The following is a 15,346-nucleotide window of genomic DNA, read 5'->3' on the forward strand; positions in this document are numbered from 1 at the left end:
TGTCCATATATAAATTTTATTGCATTTGACGTACAAAAATTTGAACTTAAAGAAGAAAATGAAAATGTGCACCTTTTACAAGTCAAAGAAAAGCAAAAGTTTTGGCATTTGGTCTGCGAAAAAAAAAATACGTTAGAGGTACAAACTGTACTACAGCAGGTCTAAAAAATGTTGGACATAGTCCTTTTGAAAAAGTTAAAACTGTTTTCAAGATTACTTTTTATATTTAAATTTACAGGCACTGACCAATTTACAAATATTTACATAAATCAAAAACAACCTTAATAAACACTGTAGCTTTTTTTGTTTAGCAGCCACCACTACTTCTTTCATGTAAAAAAAGAAATACTAAAAAAGAGATTTTTTACAAATATTAAGCTTTTATTTATAATAATTTTATTGTGTCATATCTAAAACATTTTGTAGTGGCTTACTGTCTAAAAATTCCAGTTTAGATTATAATCCTATAATTGTACACAGAAAAATATCTGATACTACAAACAGGATATAATCTTAACTTTGATCTCTCAGTTTCTGTTGCTTCATGTCACAGAGAAAATAGAGCAGGAAAACGGCAAGTAAAGCAGAAGTGCACATTGTACTAAGCTATCATAAAGCACAGGAAACAATCTTTGCAAAATGTCTACACTGAACTGATTCTTTAAAACAATTCACTAACTGTTTTAAGAGTTAGTGCTCCTATTACTACAGTGCAAAATGTATTGTTGTTTCAATACAAAATTTAAAGCAATCTCAAGAGTACATCAAAAGCATGTGAAGTACTAATGAAATGCTAATACAGACACACCCAAAGCCTCAGTCTATCCCAGTGAGCCAAGCAAAGCAAAGACTTAAGGCAACTGTTCAGTATTTCATGACTCTGCAGTGATTTGACTGAAATGATTTCGTTTTGCTTCAAGTAACTGAACAACTGACTTGAATCTTCACTTTACTAGAACAGACTTTGACAACAAACTATCTAATGTAGGTTAGACTTTAAGCATGTATGAATTAGACCCCTTCCAAAATTCCACACATCTCTTCAGGATTAGCATGTGTTACAATTAATTGAAGTTGTATCAAAAACTTTTTATTTGTTCAGGTAATTTCGCAAAATATATTTTATCTGATCACCTGAAAACGCATGCCATAATATTACTAATCATCAATGTAAACATTTTCAAAAATACATTTTTATTTTTAAATCAAAGGGTTTTATTAGGAAATGTCATAATAAAATATGCAATCTTTATATGTCTTTTTAAAAATAAAAAATGAAAACAAGAACTATGAAAAAAGCAATTATGATGGAGGTAAACATAATGTATTACGATGAAACTATTGTTCTTTATTTCTTGGAAGAATTTATTAAGAAATAGAGGCCAGTTATCTTTTCAGGACAGCAGCTCTTACAGGTAGTATACTGTTCAAATCTCTCTTGTTTTTCAATCTGTGCCATGACTGGGAGAGAAAGAAAAATCATTCTTAAAACCTGAAATTTATGCAGAACAAAAGACTGAAAGTTTAAAAGAATGTTAACAGTTGTTCTCTCTAGGTGGTAAAATTTTGAATAGTTTTTTCCTTGAGTTTTTTCTTTTTTTGAGATAAGGTCTCGCTCTGCCACCCAAGCTGGAGTGCAGTGGTGCAGTCTCGGCTCACTACAACTTCCATCTTCCAGGCTCAAGAGATTCCCCCACCTCGGCCTCCTGAGTAGCTGGGATTACAGGCGTGTGCCACCACGCTCAGCTAATTTTTAAATTTTTTTGTAGAGACGAGAGGTCTCATTGTATTGCCCAGGCTGGTTCTTTGAGTTTTTATTTTCCAAGTTTTTAACACAGTATAAGTATTATTTCTGTCATCAGAAAATAAAATGTTATTTAAAAACTCTGTATTTTTATGGTTCCAATTCATTAATAAAGAAATGGGCACAAAGGTGGTACTGAAAGAGACAACTGACAATATTTATTCACAGATTAATTCGATCTAAAAATAGCAAACAAAAACTTTGGATTTGAGAAGGGAGGATTATTTCAATTATTTGATTGACTGTCTTACATCTTCACTAGCTTTTTCCATTAAAAATAATATTTATGGGACTGGGTACAGTGTCTCATGCCTGTAATGCCAGAATTCTGGGAGGCTGAGGTGGGCAGATCACTTGAGCCCAGGAGCTCAAGGCCAACCTGGGCAACATGGTGAAACCCTGTCTATACAAACAATACAAAAATTGGCTGGGTATGGTGGCACACGCCTATAGTCCCAGCACTCACGAGGCTGAGGTGGGAGGATCATTGAGCCCAGGAGATTGAGGCTGCATGAGTCTGGGTAACAGAGCAAGACCCTGTCTCAAAAAAATATATATAGTATTTACGAAGGAGAAAGTAAATTTACAATAAGGTACTTTATGTATGCCTCTGGAAAATAACAGTGATTTGAATGGATAAGAAGAAAAGAAACTTGTTAACAAGCTAAAAATCTGTCTCACTACTTGGTGACTGCAGATCTTTGTATTCTAGTCTCATGTCAATTATTCAATTGTCTAAAAGTACTGGTTTTACAACTAAACAATCCTAAATGAAAGCTCACTCATCAATAAGAACACCAATGTAGCATTGCTATTTTTGAGTTCTCAATTTAATCTGACAGACCAAAATATTCTCTCTTGAATATTTGTTTTAAAATTAAAGAATTTCTATAGGACAAATTTTCTATTCTGGTTGCCAAATTAAGAAAGTCTCATTTGAAGGATAGCTTGTAATAGAATACTTATATTTTATCTATTTATTTATTTGAAACAGGGTCTCACTCTATTACTCATGCTCAGGCTGGAGTGCAGTGGCACAATCACAGCTTACTGCACCCTCAACCTCCTGGGCTCAAGACCTTTCTCCCTACTCAGCATCCCCAGTAGCTAAGACACAGGTGCATAACACTACACCCAGGGGTGGGGTGGAGTGGGGTGCGTGTGTGTGTTAACTATGTCGTGTGTGTGAACTATGTCTTGCTATGCGTTGCCCAGGCTGGTCTTAAACTCCTGGCCTCAAGCAATCCTCCTGCCTTGGCCTCACAAAGTGTTTGGATTACAGGTGTGAACCACTGCACCTGGCCATTATTTTTATTCATTTTTTTTTTTTTTTAAAGAGGTGGAGTCTCTCACTCTGTTGTCTAGGCTTGAAGTGCAGCAACTCGATAATAGCCCACTGCAGCCCCGAACTCCTGCGCTCCAGTGATATTCATGCCTCAATACTTGTATTTTACATTATCATTAAAACAAAGTCCACTTGTACGTCTAGATAATGAAAAAGTATGCCTCTAAAATGATCTTTGCAGTTTTCTCATCTTTTTCTTCTACGAAGCTTTCCCTCCCCTCCATGTCTCAATACTACAATGTGTTGTGGAAGTCCTTGAAGATTAAGACCACATCTAGCAACATCACTGATGAATAAATTCATACTATAGACACAGACACATACATAAATTTTAACTTTCCAAAATATAAACAAAAATAAAACGGCACTCTAATTCCTGTGACAGTGGGGTATACATTAGAAAAAGCATGGACATCAGTTTCCTTCTAAGGCCACAATAAATTCCCCAATATACTAAGGAAGGAAAAGAGTCCATTAGGTTTTACTCATTTTGGAAATTTAATAAGCTCACTATGAAAATGCTTACTTCGGCAGGGCATGCACGGTGGCTCATGCCTGTAATATCAGCACTTTGGGAGGAAGAAGCAGGTGAAACACCTGAGGTCAGGAGTTTGAGACCAGTCTGACCAACATGGTGAAACCCTGTCTCTACAAAAAAATAAAATAAATAAGCCAGGTGTGGTGGCACACGCCTGTAATCTGAGCTACTTGGGAGGCTGAGCAGGAGAATCCCTTGAACCTGGGAGGTGCAGGATGCAGTGAGCTGAGATTGTGCCACTGCACTCCAGCCTGGGCAACAAGCGTGAAACTCCATCTCAAAAAGAAAAGAGAAAATGCTTATTTCTATGAAAGTGAAAGCAATGTGAATAAAAACAGAGCCAGATCTCTTTGAAGGAAAAGTTTAACTAAATTCAAATAATAAGTTCCCTATCATGCTATATTAATGGATTCACAAAAGAGAAACCATTCTGTCCTATTACATATATATTTTCTCCTGTTTAAAGCATACGGGTCTACTAATGCTTCTAGGGTTGATCTAATGCATTGTTTACCTTTAAAAATTGATCCTTGATCATGTCAAATTTCTGCTTTTCGTGCACTGCTCTGGCTGTATTTGTTCCATCAAAAGGTTCTGCAACGTTAAATGCACATGTACAGAAAACATTATTAAAATGAGAGCTACAGTTTCTTTTTTAGGTTTGACGCTGTCAATATGTAACAGTTTTTGACCTACAAAAATTGCAATTTCAGATGGGTCAGCCTAATATCTTTATTAGATTTATGTATACAGAAAAGCTTAATATACTGTGAACTGCCTAACAAGGTAGATAGAATTCAAGGGAGAAGGTGATTAAAAATGAAAGTCATCAGCATAGATGTGTTAAGTCTAAATCATAAATGTGTGTAAGGTTTCTGAAAAATTACAGTGTCAAAGACCTACCCTTAGGAAAATAATAAAAGTCATCAAAAAGAAGAAAGCATTATATCTAAGAGAGGCAGTTAATGTTAAATATCACAGAAAGGTAACTTTAAATTTAATTTTAACTTAAAAGCTGATGTGTCCTTTGAAGGTAGAGGTTCAATACTGGAGAAAATGGAAGACAATGCAGGGAGTTATGGCCCGAGTGGATGGTTTAGAAAAAGATACAGTGAAGTCTGGCCAGACACGATGGCTCACACCTGTAATCCTAGCACTTCAGGAGGCCAAAGCGAGTGGATCACAAGGTCAAGAGATCGACACCATCCTGGCCGACATGGTGAAAGCCCATCTCTACTAAAAATACAAAAATTAGCTGGGCATGGTGGCGCGTGCCTGTAGTTCCAGCTACTCGGGAGGCTGCGGCAGGGGAATCACTTGAACCCGGGAGGTGGAGGCTGCAGTGAGCCGAGGTTGCGCCACTGCACTCCAGCCTGGCAAAAGAGAGAGACTCCATTTCCAAAAAAAAAAAAAAAGAAAGAAAAAAGATACAGTGAAGTAACTTGCATGAGAAATTTGGCAGAAAAAGAAAAGAGAAAAAGAGAAAAGCAAACAGAAGACAGGAAAAAAGCAAAGGAACAGTTTTTATGTATGTGTGTCTCCAATATATATACCTTCCATGTTCACACCACCATCCCACTCACCCTTCACCCACAAGGGAGAAGAATATAGAGAGATAGGAAGAAACCAGAAGAGTACAAGGAAACTGAAGATCATAATGAGAAGACAAGGATAACTAAAGGCATCAGGAATGAGATGAAATGTCTAAAATAATGCCAGCAGTAGGTAAAAATTACTAGAAATTAAGAATTTTAGCACTGAAAAAGGAGGAAAAATGCCTAGAAGAACCAGTAGGACCAAATAGAGTATTTTTCAACAATGAGAAGACCTATGTATGTATTAAAGCTGAAAGGGAAGGACTGGAGAAAGAATGAAGTTGTTGGTAAGAGGAAAGGTAACTGAGGGGAAAGACCTAGAGAAAGTATGGAAGAATAGGGAATCTGATGGAAAGGTCAAAACTTTAGATTTATCATATAATCTACACAGGTCCATAATTTTAAGTCCTCTTTTTGCTTATTTTTTATTGCTTAGAAAGGCTATGTTAAAAAGAGTCTACTATCACAGTATTGTGGGGTTCTTTTCCTTAACAGAATAAGGTCATAAGCCAAATTATACTGGATTGCATCATCACAGCACTTTAGAACAGTGTTTAGTATTCAACTGAACACAAGTAACTAAAATAATGTCCACCCAGTGCAGTTTATTAGCACACCAAAGCAGGAGATTTAATTTCATATTCAAAAACTCTTAAAATACTGCATATAATTCAAGATTAAAATATCCAAAATCTGATGTTTTCTACAAATGCAGATTCTCAACTACTTATACTTTTTAACCTCCAGATTTACAAAGGTCTTCAATTTAGCATCTATGAGAATAATTTTGTCCCCTGAAGTCAAGTTTTCTACTCACTCAAAATGTCTCAAGGATATATTCAACTACATGTAAATTAATTTTAGAGAAGAAAACTTCTTCAGATCATTTAATTTTTAAAGCAAAATCAATTTCTATTTATAAAAGTCCAACTTGTACTAAGTAATATTTTAAGTGCAAAAGAATATAAAATAACTCATTGTATGTCAATATAAGAATCATATATAAAGATTCTATTTTCTTCCATCTGTAAGTCATGAAATTGTCCATCAACCACAAGAGGGATAAAGACAGCTTAAATTTTATCAACTAGAAAGGGTGAATGCCTAAAGTTTATGTTTATTATTTCTCACACCTACAAAATTTTAAATGATTTTTTTAAATTAAAATTTTTAAACTAAAAGACTTACAAATCACTTCAGACATAAATGTATTACTTTTAACTGAAACACAGCTGAAATTACTCAAGTAATTCTCTTAGTACCATGATGATACATGGATGGTAAACAGAAAACTACCTTCTACACAGATGTATTTATTTCTCCATTCAATACCATCAGGCCTCGGAATGGCTTTGGCTTCACGAACTGAAATCATTTGACTATTCCAGCTATAAGAAGAAAAACAGTAAACATGTTAACTATTTTCATAATTTCTCTTATATTATTTTTATTGTATCAATAGTAAGGCCTACCCCAATCTTCCTGTGGAACACTGAAACCTGTGCCCCAACCCTCAGCACCACAAGCCCTATTTCCCACCTCTATTTTATTTTCCACAACACTTATCATCTTCTAATAATTTGTTTCTTACATTTACTATTTATTACGTTATTCTTCATTGTGTCTCCCTCAAATAGGAGGAAAGCTCCAAGATACTGGATATTTATCTACTTTTTTCACTCTTCACCTAGGAGAACAGTACATACCAGGTTTTCAACACATATTTCAATACATATGAAAAAATGAAGTAACTGGAAAAAATAAGAAAGTACAGGCTGGGTGCGGTGGCTCACACCTGTAATCTCAGCACTTTGGGAGGCTGAGGCAGGTGGATCACGAGGTCAGGAGTTCAAGGCCAGCCTGGCCAAGATGGTGAAACCCCATCTCTACTGAAAATACAAAAATTAGCTGGGCATGGTAGTGTGCACCTGTAGTCCCACCTACTCGGGAGGCTGAGGCAGGGTAATCGCTTGAACCCGGGAGACGGATGTTGCAGTGAACCGAGATCATGCCACTGCACTCCAGTCTGGAGAGAGGGTGAGACTCCATCTCAAAAAAAAAAAAAAAAAAAAAAAAAAAGAAAGTACAAGTAAACAAACAAAAAAATAACAACTATGGTCATAGTTAACAACGCAGTAACAATCTGTTATTTGTTAAGAGGGAAGTAATCCTCTAGTGTTATCTTCTGGTATTATTAAATAATTTTTGTTCAGGTACATCTTTATGTGTATGATTTGGGAGAAAATTTTGAAATTTTCCAATAGAAGTAGATGCTGTTTTAGGAAAGCAAAATTAATACTCTATGAAAATATACTTTATTGCTGTATATAAGATAAAGTTGTTAAGAGTAAAATTTTATTCAAGTAAAATAATTTCATCAGTGGGCCTGAAGGTAAACTGTCCAGTCTTTAGTATATACTAACTTTACATTTTTTAAAAAATGTTTTTCTAACAGTTATTACAAGTATTTTCTTTTTTTCAAGGAACATTTTAAAGTATATGACTACCCAGCTTGTACATGAGAGAAAAATAAATTTGAGGAACAGCTAATACCATTTTTTAAGCAGTATTTAGCTTTCTCTACCACTTAAGACTATTGCTTGGGACCTTCCAACACCCTACACTTCTCCTCTATTTATCAGAAAGATAATTTGTAGGAATATAATCATGGATCCTGTATGGCATTTATTTATAGAAATTTGACTAATTTCTATATTAAATAAGCATGAAAAATCTTGCATCTTGTGAATTTTGATCCTTGTAAAGCACACTGAAAGTATAAATTTATTTTTGTTCTGATCAAGAGTAGTTTGTAAATATTTTATGAAGAAAGCTTTAAGTTCTTTTAAAATATATACATCAGGATTTGTGCTTTTTAAAAATTAAGTAGGTTATCAAATGGAAATACTTAGTATTGGTTATAGGAAAATGTTTCAGATCCCTCATGTATTGTAGTTCCATTAGTACAGACTCCAAAAAGAAAGACTACTCTGCTCTATTGTTTCAAATGTCTTTACTAAAAATCCAAAAATTAGCAGGCGTGGTGGCAAGCGCCTATAGTCCCAGCTACTCAGGAGGCTGAGGTGGAAGGATCACCAGAGCAATGGGAGGTTGAGGCTGCAGTAAGTTGTGATCATGCCAATGCACTCCAGCCCGGCTGACAAAGTGAGACCCCATCTTAAAAAAACAGAAAACAAAAAAATCCATACAAATGTTTCCAACAATTTTCTTACATTGTTTCTTTACAACAACAATGTAAAGTGGGGAGTTTTACAACCACAAACCTGAAGCAAACAAGGTTATATACTACAGTTTGCATCACTTCACTTTATACTAGTTATGTCAAATTTATTAATAAAATGAATTTTCCCTTGAGACTATTTGTTTTCTAATAACAGCTTATAGGACAATTAAATCTGCAGAATTAAAATTGTAAACGTTATTTTTACAAGGCATAGATTTATTTTTATCTTTCAGAAGAGTTTTAGAATATTGAAATACTATAGCCTGCTGTTAAATTACAACTTTTATTTCCTTAAATCAAAAATTCTATCTTTACCACTATATTTCTATTAAAACAAATCCTGATTTTTTTTTTTTGAGACGGAGTCTCGCTCTGTCACCCAGGATGGAGTGCAGTGGTGTGATCTCGGCTCACTGCAACCTCTGCCTCCCAGGTTCACGCCATTCTCCTGCCTCAGCCTCCCGAGTAGCTGGGACCACAGACGCCTGCCACCATGCCCAGCTAATTTTTGTATTTTTAGTAGAGACAGGGTTTCACCATGTTAGCCAGGATGGTCTCAATCTCCTGACCTCGTGATCCACCCGCCTCAGCCTCCCAAAGTGCTGGGATTACAGGCGTGAGCCACCGTGCCCGGCAACAAATCCTGATTTTACGCTACATGCCACTACTTGGTTCTAAACTGGGTCACAGAAACAGTATGAGATATATATTAATAGATATATTCATTTTATTGATCATCCCTTACCAGATATTATTTAAGTTTCAATGTACAATAAACCCAATTTGAAGTGCTTCAAAAAGAAAAAAAGAATATTTTGAATCACTACTATTTGGACTGATTCAATCTACTGTGCTTTCAAAGAACTTTTAAATATTTCCAGATTGTTAAAAACATTTCAAATCATTAAAACATGACATAATTTTATACTTTTTGTACTCTAAAGGTGGATTTATTTATTTATATATTTTTTGAGACAGGGCTTTGTTGACAAGCCCAGGCTGGGGTACGGTGGCACAATCATGGCTCACTGCAGCCTCAATCTCCTGGACTCAAACGGTCTTCCCAAGAGTTGAATTTAAATGGTAATTTAGAAATATCTTCCCTAAATATTTCATTCTTTAAAACACAGCCCATAACCTAAGCCTTCTATCATACTAATCTATTCTCGACCATAATTTGCTTGGCATGTAAAAATCTGTTATTGTCACTCAATAATTAAAGTGCAAAATAAGATACAGAATCTATAAAGAGAGATGTTTCAGAAAGAAGAACAGATACGGGGCTTAATTTAATCTAAAATACACTGATAATAAATGATAATCTTTTAAATATAAAACTGAGACAACTCATTATATTAGAAGCAAGTTAGGTCCTTGCTTATTCTCTTCAGTAATGTTAACAGACTGGCATTCATCAATAAACTCTCTTTAGCCATTCTTTTTATTTATTTATTAGTCAGAGTCTTGCTCTGTCACCCAGACTGGAGTTCAGTGGCACAATCCCAGCTCACGGCAACCTCCGTGCCTCCCAGGTTCAAGCAATTCTCCTGCCTCAGCCTCCCGAGTAGCTGGGACTACAGGCACCCACCACCACGCCTAGCTAATTTTTTTATTTCAGTAGATACGGGTTTTCACTATGTTGGCCAGGCTGGTCTCAAACGCTTGACCTCAAGTGATCTGCCCGCCTCAGCCTCCCAAGGTGCTGAGACTAGGCATGAGCCACTGCACCCAGCCCCATTCTTTTTGTGACCACAGAAAGTATTTTGAGGCAACTGTTTAAATTGGAAATGCTGTCTTAAGCGACAAAGAAAAATTCAAGTCTAATAAAGTCAAAATTATGAGTCTGATACCATATGGCTGTGTGTGTGTGTGTGTGTGTATAGACTAGTAACATTAAGTGAACAAATACATATAATTTTGTTTTATTGTTATGGGCTAGGAAGCAAACAGAAAGAAAACTTTGTTAGGAATTTCAAATGTCTTAGGTAGAGAAAATATTTTACTCTAATCCTAGAGTTCTGTTTTTACTGGCTTCTCATCTTCTACCTGAACTTTTAAATGTTAGTATTCACCAGGGCTCAGCCTCTTTGAATCTTCTAATGGTAGAGTACACACCTTAGGCTCCAATAATCTGATGTTTCTTTCCCAAATCCTTTCTCCAGCTCTGACCTTTCTATTAAGGTCCAGGCTAACATTTACAACCAGCTATTGGAAACTGTCACCTGGATGTCCTATAGGCATCTCTGTGCCCACATTTTCAAGACTGAATGTAATACATCCCATGCATGGTCAGTTATGAAGATCACTCCCTTTCACATACTCTCAATTCTTACCCACTCTTGCTGCACTGAACTTAGTTGGCTGAAACACAACCCTGATTAAATCTACTCCAATTCTTTCCCACACAGCTGAACATGGGTGGAGAGATGCAACCACACAGACTGATCACACTTTAAATTCATGATCACTTAGCTAAAGAGGGCTCTTAATGTTACTACCCCCAACCATACTGTCTTTCCATAGTTAATCCACCCTTTTACTCTAGTGTATGACAATTCATACTTTCATCTTACTTCTCAAATTTCCACCTTCACAATCATTACCAGCCCATGTCCATGACTCATTTCACTAAAAACTTAAAACAATCCAAAAGTAATTCCTACTAGCTCCAATCACATTGATTCAGCTACATTTACCTGTGTCCATATATTCTACTTTTGATCATTATTAATGAATTATCTGTGCTCCTATTCTATTTGTGCTCTAGATTCCAACCATTCTTAACTCAAACAAGTTTATTTCCAAAAATTTACTATGCCTTTCTCTGGTATCATCAATTTTTCATCAAGATGGGTTATTTCTCCTCTCTAACAATAAAAACAAAAACTGGACTCCATTTAACACTCTAATTTCTACACTGTTTTTTTCTGCTGTAGAGAATGAGTTACATTATCCATATTGAATTCTTCTCCCTCTGTCTTCTCTTGAGCCCACCAATAATGCTATGCTCTTTATCCCCATTATTCCACAGAAACTGTTCCTGTCAAGGGTCCAGAGGACTCCATATAGCTAAATGCAATGGTCAACATTTAGTTCTCATCTTAATCTATCAAAAAATAAAGACACAGATAATCACTCCTTCCTCCTCAAAACATTTTTTTCTCCTTTGGATTCCAAGATACCACATTCCATTGGATTTCCTCCTATCTCAATGATTCTTTCTTCCTAGACTCATATATTAGTTCCTTCTCATCCCCAATCTCATTTTTACATCATCTATGTATTATGAAAAATTTCAAATACAAAAAAAAGTATAAAATTTAAAAACAATTCAACAAGTGTTAACATTCTACCACATTTGCAGGTGTGTGTGTGTGTGTGTGTGTGTGTGTGTGTGTATTTTGAACTGGACCCCTCAGTAACCTGTACACCTCATGAAAGTTCATTTCTGTATCCTTCAGCATGTATCTCCTAAGAATAAAGCCATTCTCCTTTACAACACCAAAAGCAATTAGAAAATTAACAGTGACTCAAATACCTTTTATAGTTCCCCTACCCCAATCGGATTATAATCAAGGTTCATGCCTTGTATATGACTGTTCTATCTCTTTAAATCTAATAAAGATCCCCTCACATTTTGCTTGTTTGTTTGTTTTTTGAGATGAAGTCTCGCTCTGTCCCCCAGGCTGGAGTGCAGTGGTGCTATCTCGGCTCACTGCAACCTCCACCTCCTGAGTTCTAGCGATTCTCCTGCCTCAGCCTCCTGCGTAATTGGGATTACAGGTGCCTGCCACCATGCCTGGCTAATTTTTTAATTTTTAGTAGAGATGGGGTTTCACCATGTTGGTCAGGCTGATCTCCAACTCCTGACCTCATGATCCACCCACCTCAACCTCCCAAAATGCTGGTATTACAGGCATGAGCCACCACACCCGGCCTTTGTTTGTTTCTTTTTAATAATACTGACTTTTGAGGAGATTAGGCCAGGTATTTCCCAGAATGCCTACATTCTGTATTTGTCTATCTGTCTATTGTGTCATTTAACAATACATATTCCTTTATCCCCTGCATTTCCTGTAAACTTCTTAACATTGGAGTACCCAGTGCTTGGCTGTTTTCTCTTTTCCATCTATATATTCACTCCCTTGATTTTTTTCAAAGAGTTTCATAGCTTTAAATACCATCTACCTGGTGACAACTCCCAAATATTTAGCTCTGTGGCCTGTCTCCTGATTCTAGGCTTATATATCCAACTGTCTACTCAATATCTCCACTTGAATATCTTGAAGTTATCTCAATCTTAAAATGATAAACAAATTCAGTAAAGCTGCAACCAAGCCAGCATGGGATTGGCATAAAAACAGACACATAGACCAATGGAACAGAATAAAGAACACCAAAATAAATCCATACACCTACAGTGAACTCATTTTCAACAAAGGTGCCAAGAACATACGCTAGGGAAAGCAGAGTCTCTTCAATGAAGAGTGCTGGGAAAACTTGATATCCATATGCAGAAGAATGAAACTAGAACCCTATCTCTTGACATAGACAAAAATCAAACCAAAATGGATTGAAGACTTCAATCTAAGACCTCAAATTATGAAACCACCACAAGAAAACACTGGGGAAACTCTCCAGGACATTGGTATGGGCAAAGGTTTCTTAAGTAATACTCCACAAGCACAGGCAACCAAAGCAAATGGACAAATAGGATCACATCAATTTAAAAAGCTTCTGCACAGCAAACAATCAACAAAGTGAGGAGACAAACCCACAGAATGAGAGAAAATATTTGCAAACTATTCATCTCACAAGGGATTAATAGCCAGAATATATAAGGAGTTTAAACAACTCTATAGGAAAAAATCTAGTAATTCAATTACAACACGGACAGAAGATCTCAACAGACATTTCTCAAAAGAAGGCACACAAAGAACAAACAGGTATATGAAAAGGTGCTCAACATCACTGATCATCAGACTTAGGCAAATCAAAAGTACAATGAGGTGTCATCTCAGCCCACTTAAAATGGCTTTTATCCAAAAGACAGGCAACAATGAATGCTAGCAAGGAAACCCTCATACCCTGTTGGTGGGAATGTAAATTAGTACAACACTATGAAGAACAGTTTGGAGGCTTCTCCAAAACTAAAAGTAGAACTACCATGTGATCCAGCAATCTCACTCCTAGGCGTATACCCAAATGAAAGAAAATCAGGATACTGAAGACATATCTGCACTCCCATGTTTTTGTAACACTACTCCCAATAGCCAAAATTTAGAAGGAACTTAAGTGTCCATCAACAGAGGAATGGATAAATAAAATGTGGTACTTATACACAACAGAGTACTATTGAGCCATACAAAAGAATGAGATCCTGTCATCTGCAACATCATGGATGGAAATGGAGGACATTAAGTGAAATAAGCCAGACACAGAAAGACAAACTTCACATGTTCTCAGTTATCTGCAGGATCTAAAAATTAAAACAACTGAACTCATGGAGATAAGAGACTAGAATGATGGTTACCAGAGGCTGGGAAGACTGGTAGCAGGGAGAGGGGCAAGTGGGGATGGTTAATGACTACAAGAAAATAGAACGAATAAGATATATATTTGATAACACAACTGGGTGACTATAGTCAATAATAATTTAATTGTCCATTTAAAAATAACTAAAACAGGAGAACTGAATTGTTTGTAATGAAAACGATAAATGCTTGAGGTGATGGATACCCAATTTACCCTGATGTGATTATTATGCACTGTAGGCCTATATCAAAATATCTCACATACCCTATAAATATACAAACCTACTATGTACCCACAAAAAGTAAAAAATAAAACAGAAGTATTTCAGCAGCAAGGTGTGAGTGAAGTAGGTAAGAAAAGTAGTAATTTTTTTTTTTTTTTTTGGAGACAGGGTCTCGCTCTATTGTCCAGGCTGGAGTGCAGTGGAGCAATCTCAGCTCACTGTAACCCCCGCCTCCCTGGTTCAAGCGATTCCTGTGCCTCAGCCTCCCAAGTAGCTGGGATTACAGGCATGTGCCACCACGCCTGGCTAATTTTTGTATTTTTAGTAGAGAGGAGGTTTTGCCATGTTCATGTTGCCCAGGCTGGTCTCAAACTTCTGGGCTCAAGTGATCTCCCCTCCATGGCCTCTCAAAGTGCTGGGATTACAGACATGAGCCACCATACCCAGCCAAAAAATAGTAATTTTTAAATGACCATATAAAACTTCTGCAACATTTATACCATATACTCAACCATCCCTTAACAGTCACTTAATGTTTTGTCTTTCAGAAAAAAGAACTTTAGGTTAGGCGCAGTGGCTCACACCTGTAATCCTAGCAGTTTTGGAGGCTGAGGTGGGTGGATAACTTGACCTCAGGAGTTTAAGACCAGCCTGGCCAATATGGTGAAACCCCATCTCTATTAAAAAAATAAAAATAAATAAAATTAGCCGGGCACGGTGGCATGCGCCTGGAATCCCAGCTACTCAGGAGGCTGAGGCAGGAGAACTCCTTGAACCCAGGAGGCGGAGGTTGCAGTGAGCTGAGATCGCACCACTGCCTGCACTCCAGCCTGGGCAACAGAGCAAGACTCTGTCTCAAAAAAAAAAAAAAAAAGAAAAAGAAAAGAAAAGAAAAGAAAAGAAAAAGAAAAAAGAACCTTTTAAATGATTACCTCGAAGTTCAGAAGAAATCCTTATTGACATTTTTAACAATTGCCATAATTCTTTTATACAGCATCCAGTTTATTACCATGACTACATTCTTGGCTGTGATCCCCACAGTCACATTTCTGAAAATATCTC

General features: G+C 36.5%; 1 protein-coding gene across 10 annotated transcripts in view; it reads right to left on the reverse strand.

The window, feature by feature from the left end:
- TENT2 (terminal nucleotidyltransferase 2) overlaps window positions 1–15,346 on the reverse strand; it is a 73,839-nt gene continuing 58,493 nt past the window's right edge. For all 10 annotated transcript variants that reach the window (XM_071098766.1, XM_011730070.3, XM_071098767.1 and 7 more), the window contains 3 exons: window positions 6,579–6,670; window positions 4,202–4,281; window positions 1–1,461 (listed from right to left, as the gene is read on the reverse strand). In XM_071098766.1, the coding sequence (XP_070954867.1) occupies window positions 1,387–1,461; window positions 4,202–4,281; window positions 6,579–6,670 (247 nt within the window). In that variant the 3' untranslated portion in view covers window positions 1–1,386. The remainder of the gene's footprint in view (window positions 1,462–4,201; window positions 4,282–6,578; window positions 6,671–15,346) is intronic.

The sequence above is a fragment of the Macaca nemestrina genome, chromosome 6, assembly GCF_043159975.1.
Source record: "Macaca nemestrina isolate mMacNem1 chromosome 6, mMacNem.hap1, whole genome shotgun sequence".
Lineage (NCBI taxonomy): Eukaryota > Metazoa > Chordata > Mammalia > Primates > Cercopithecidae > Macaca > Macaca nemestrina.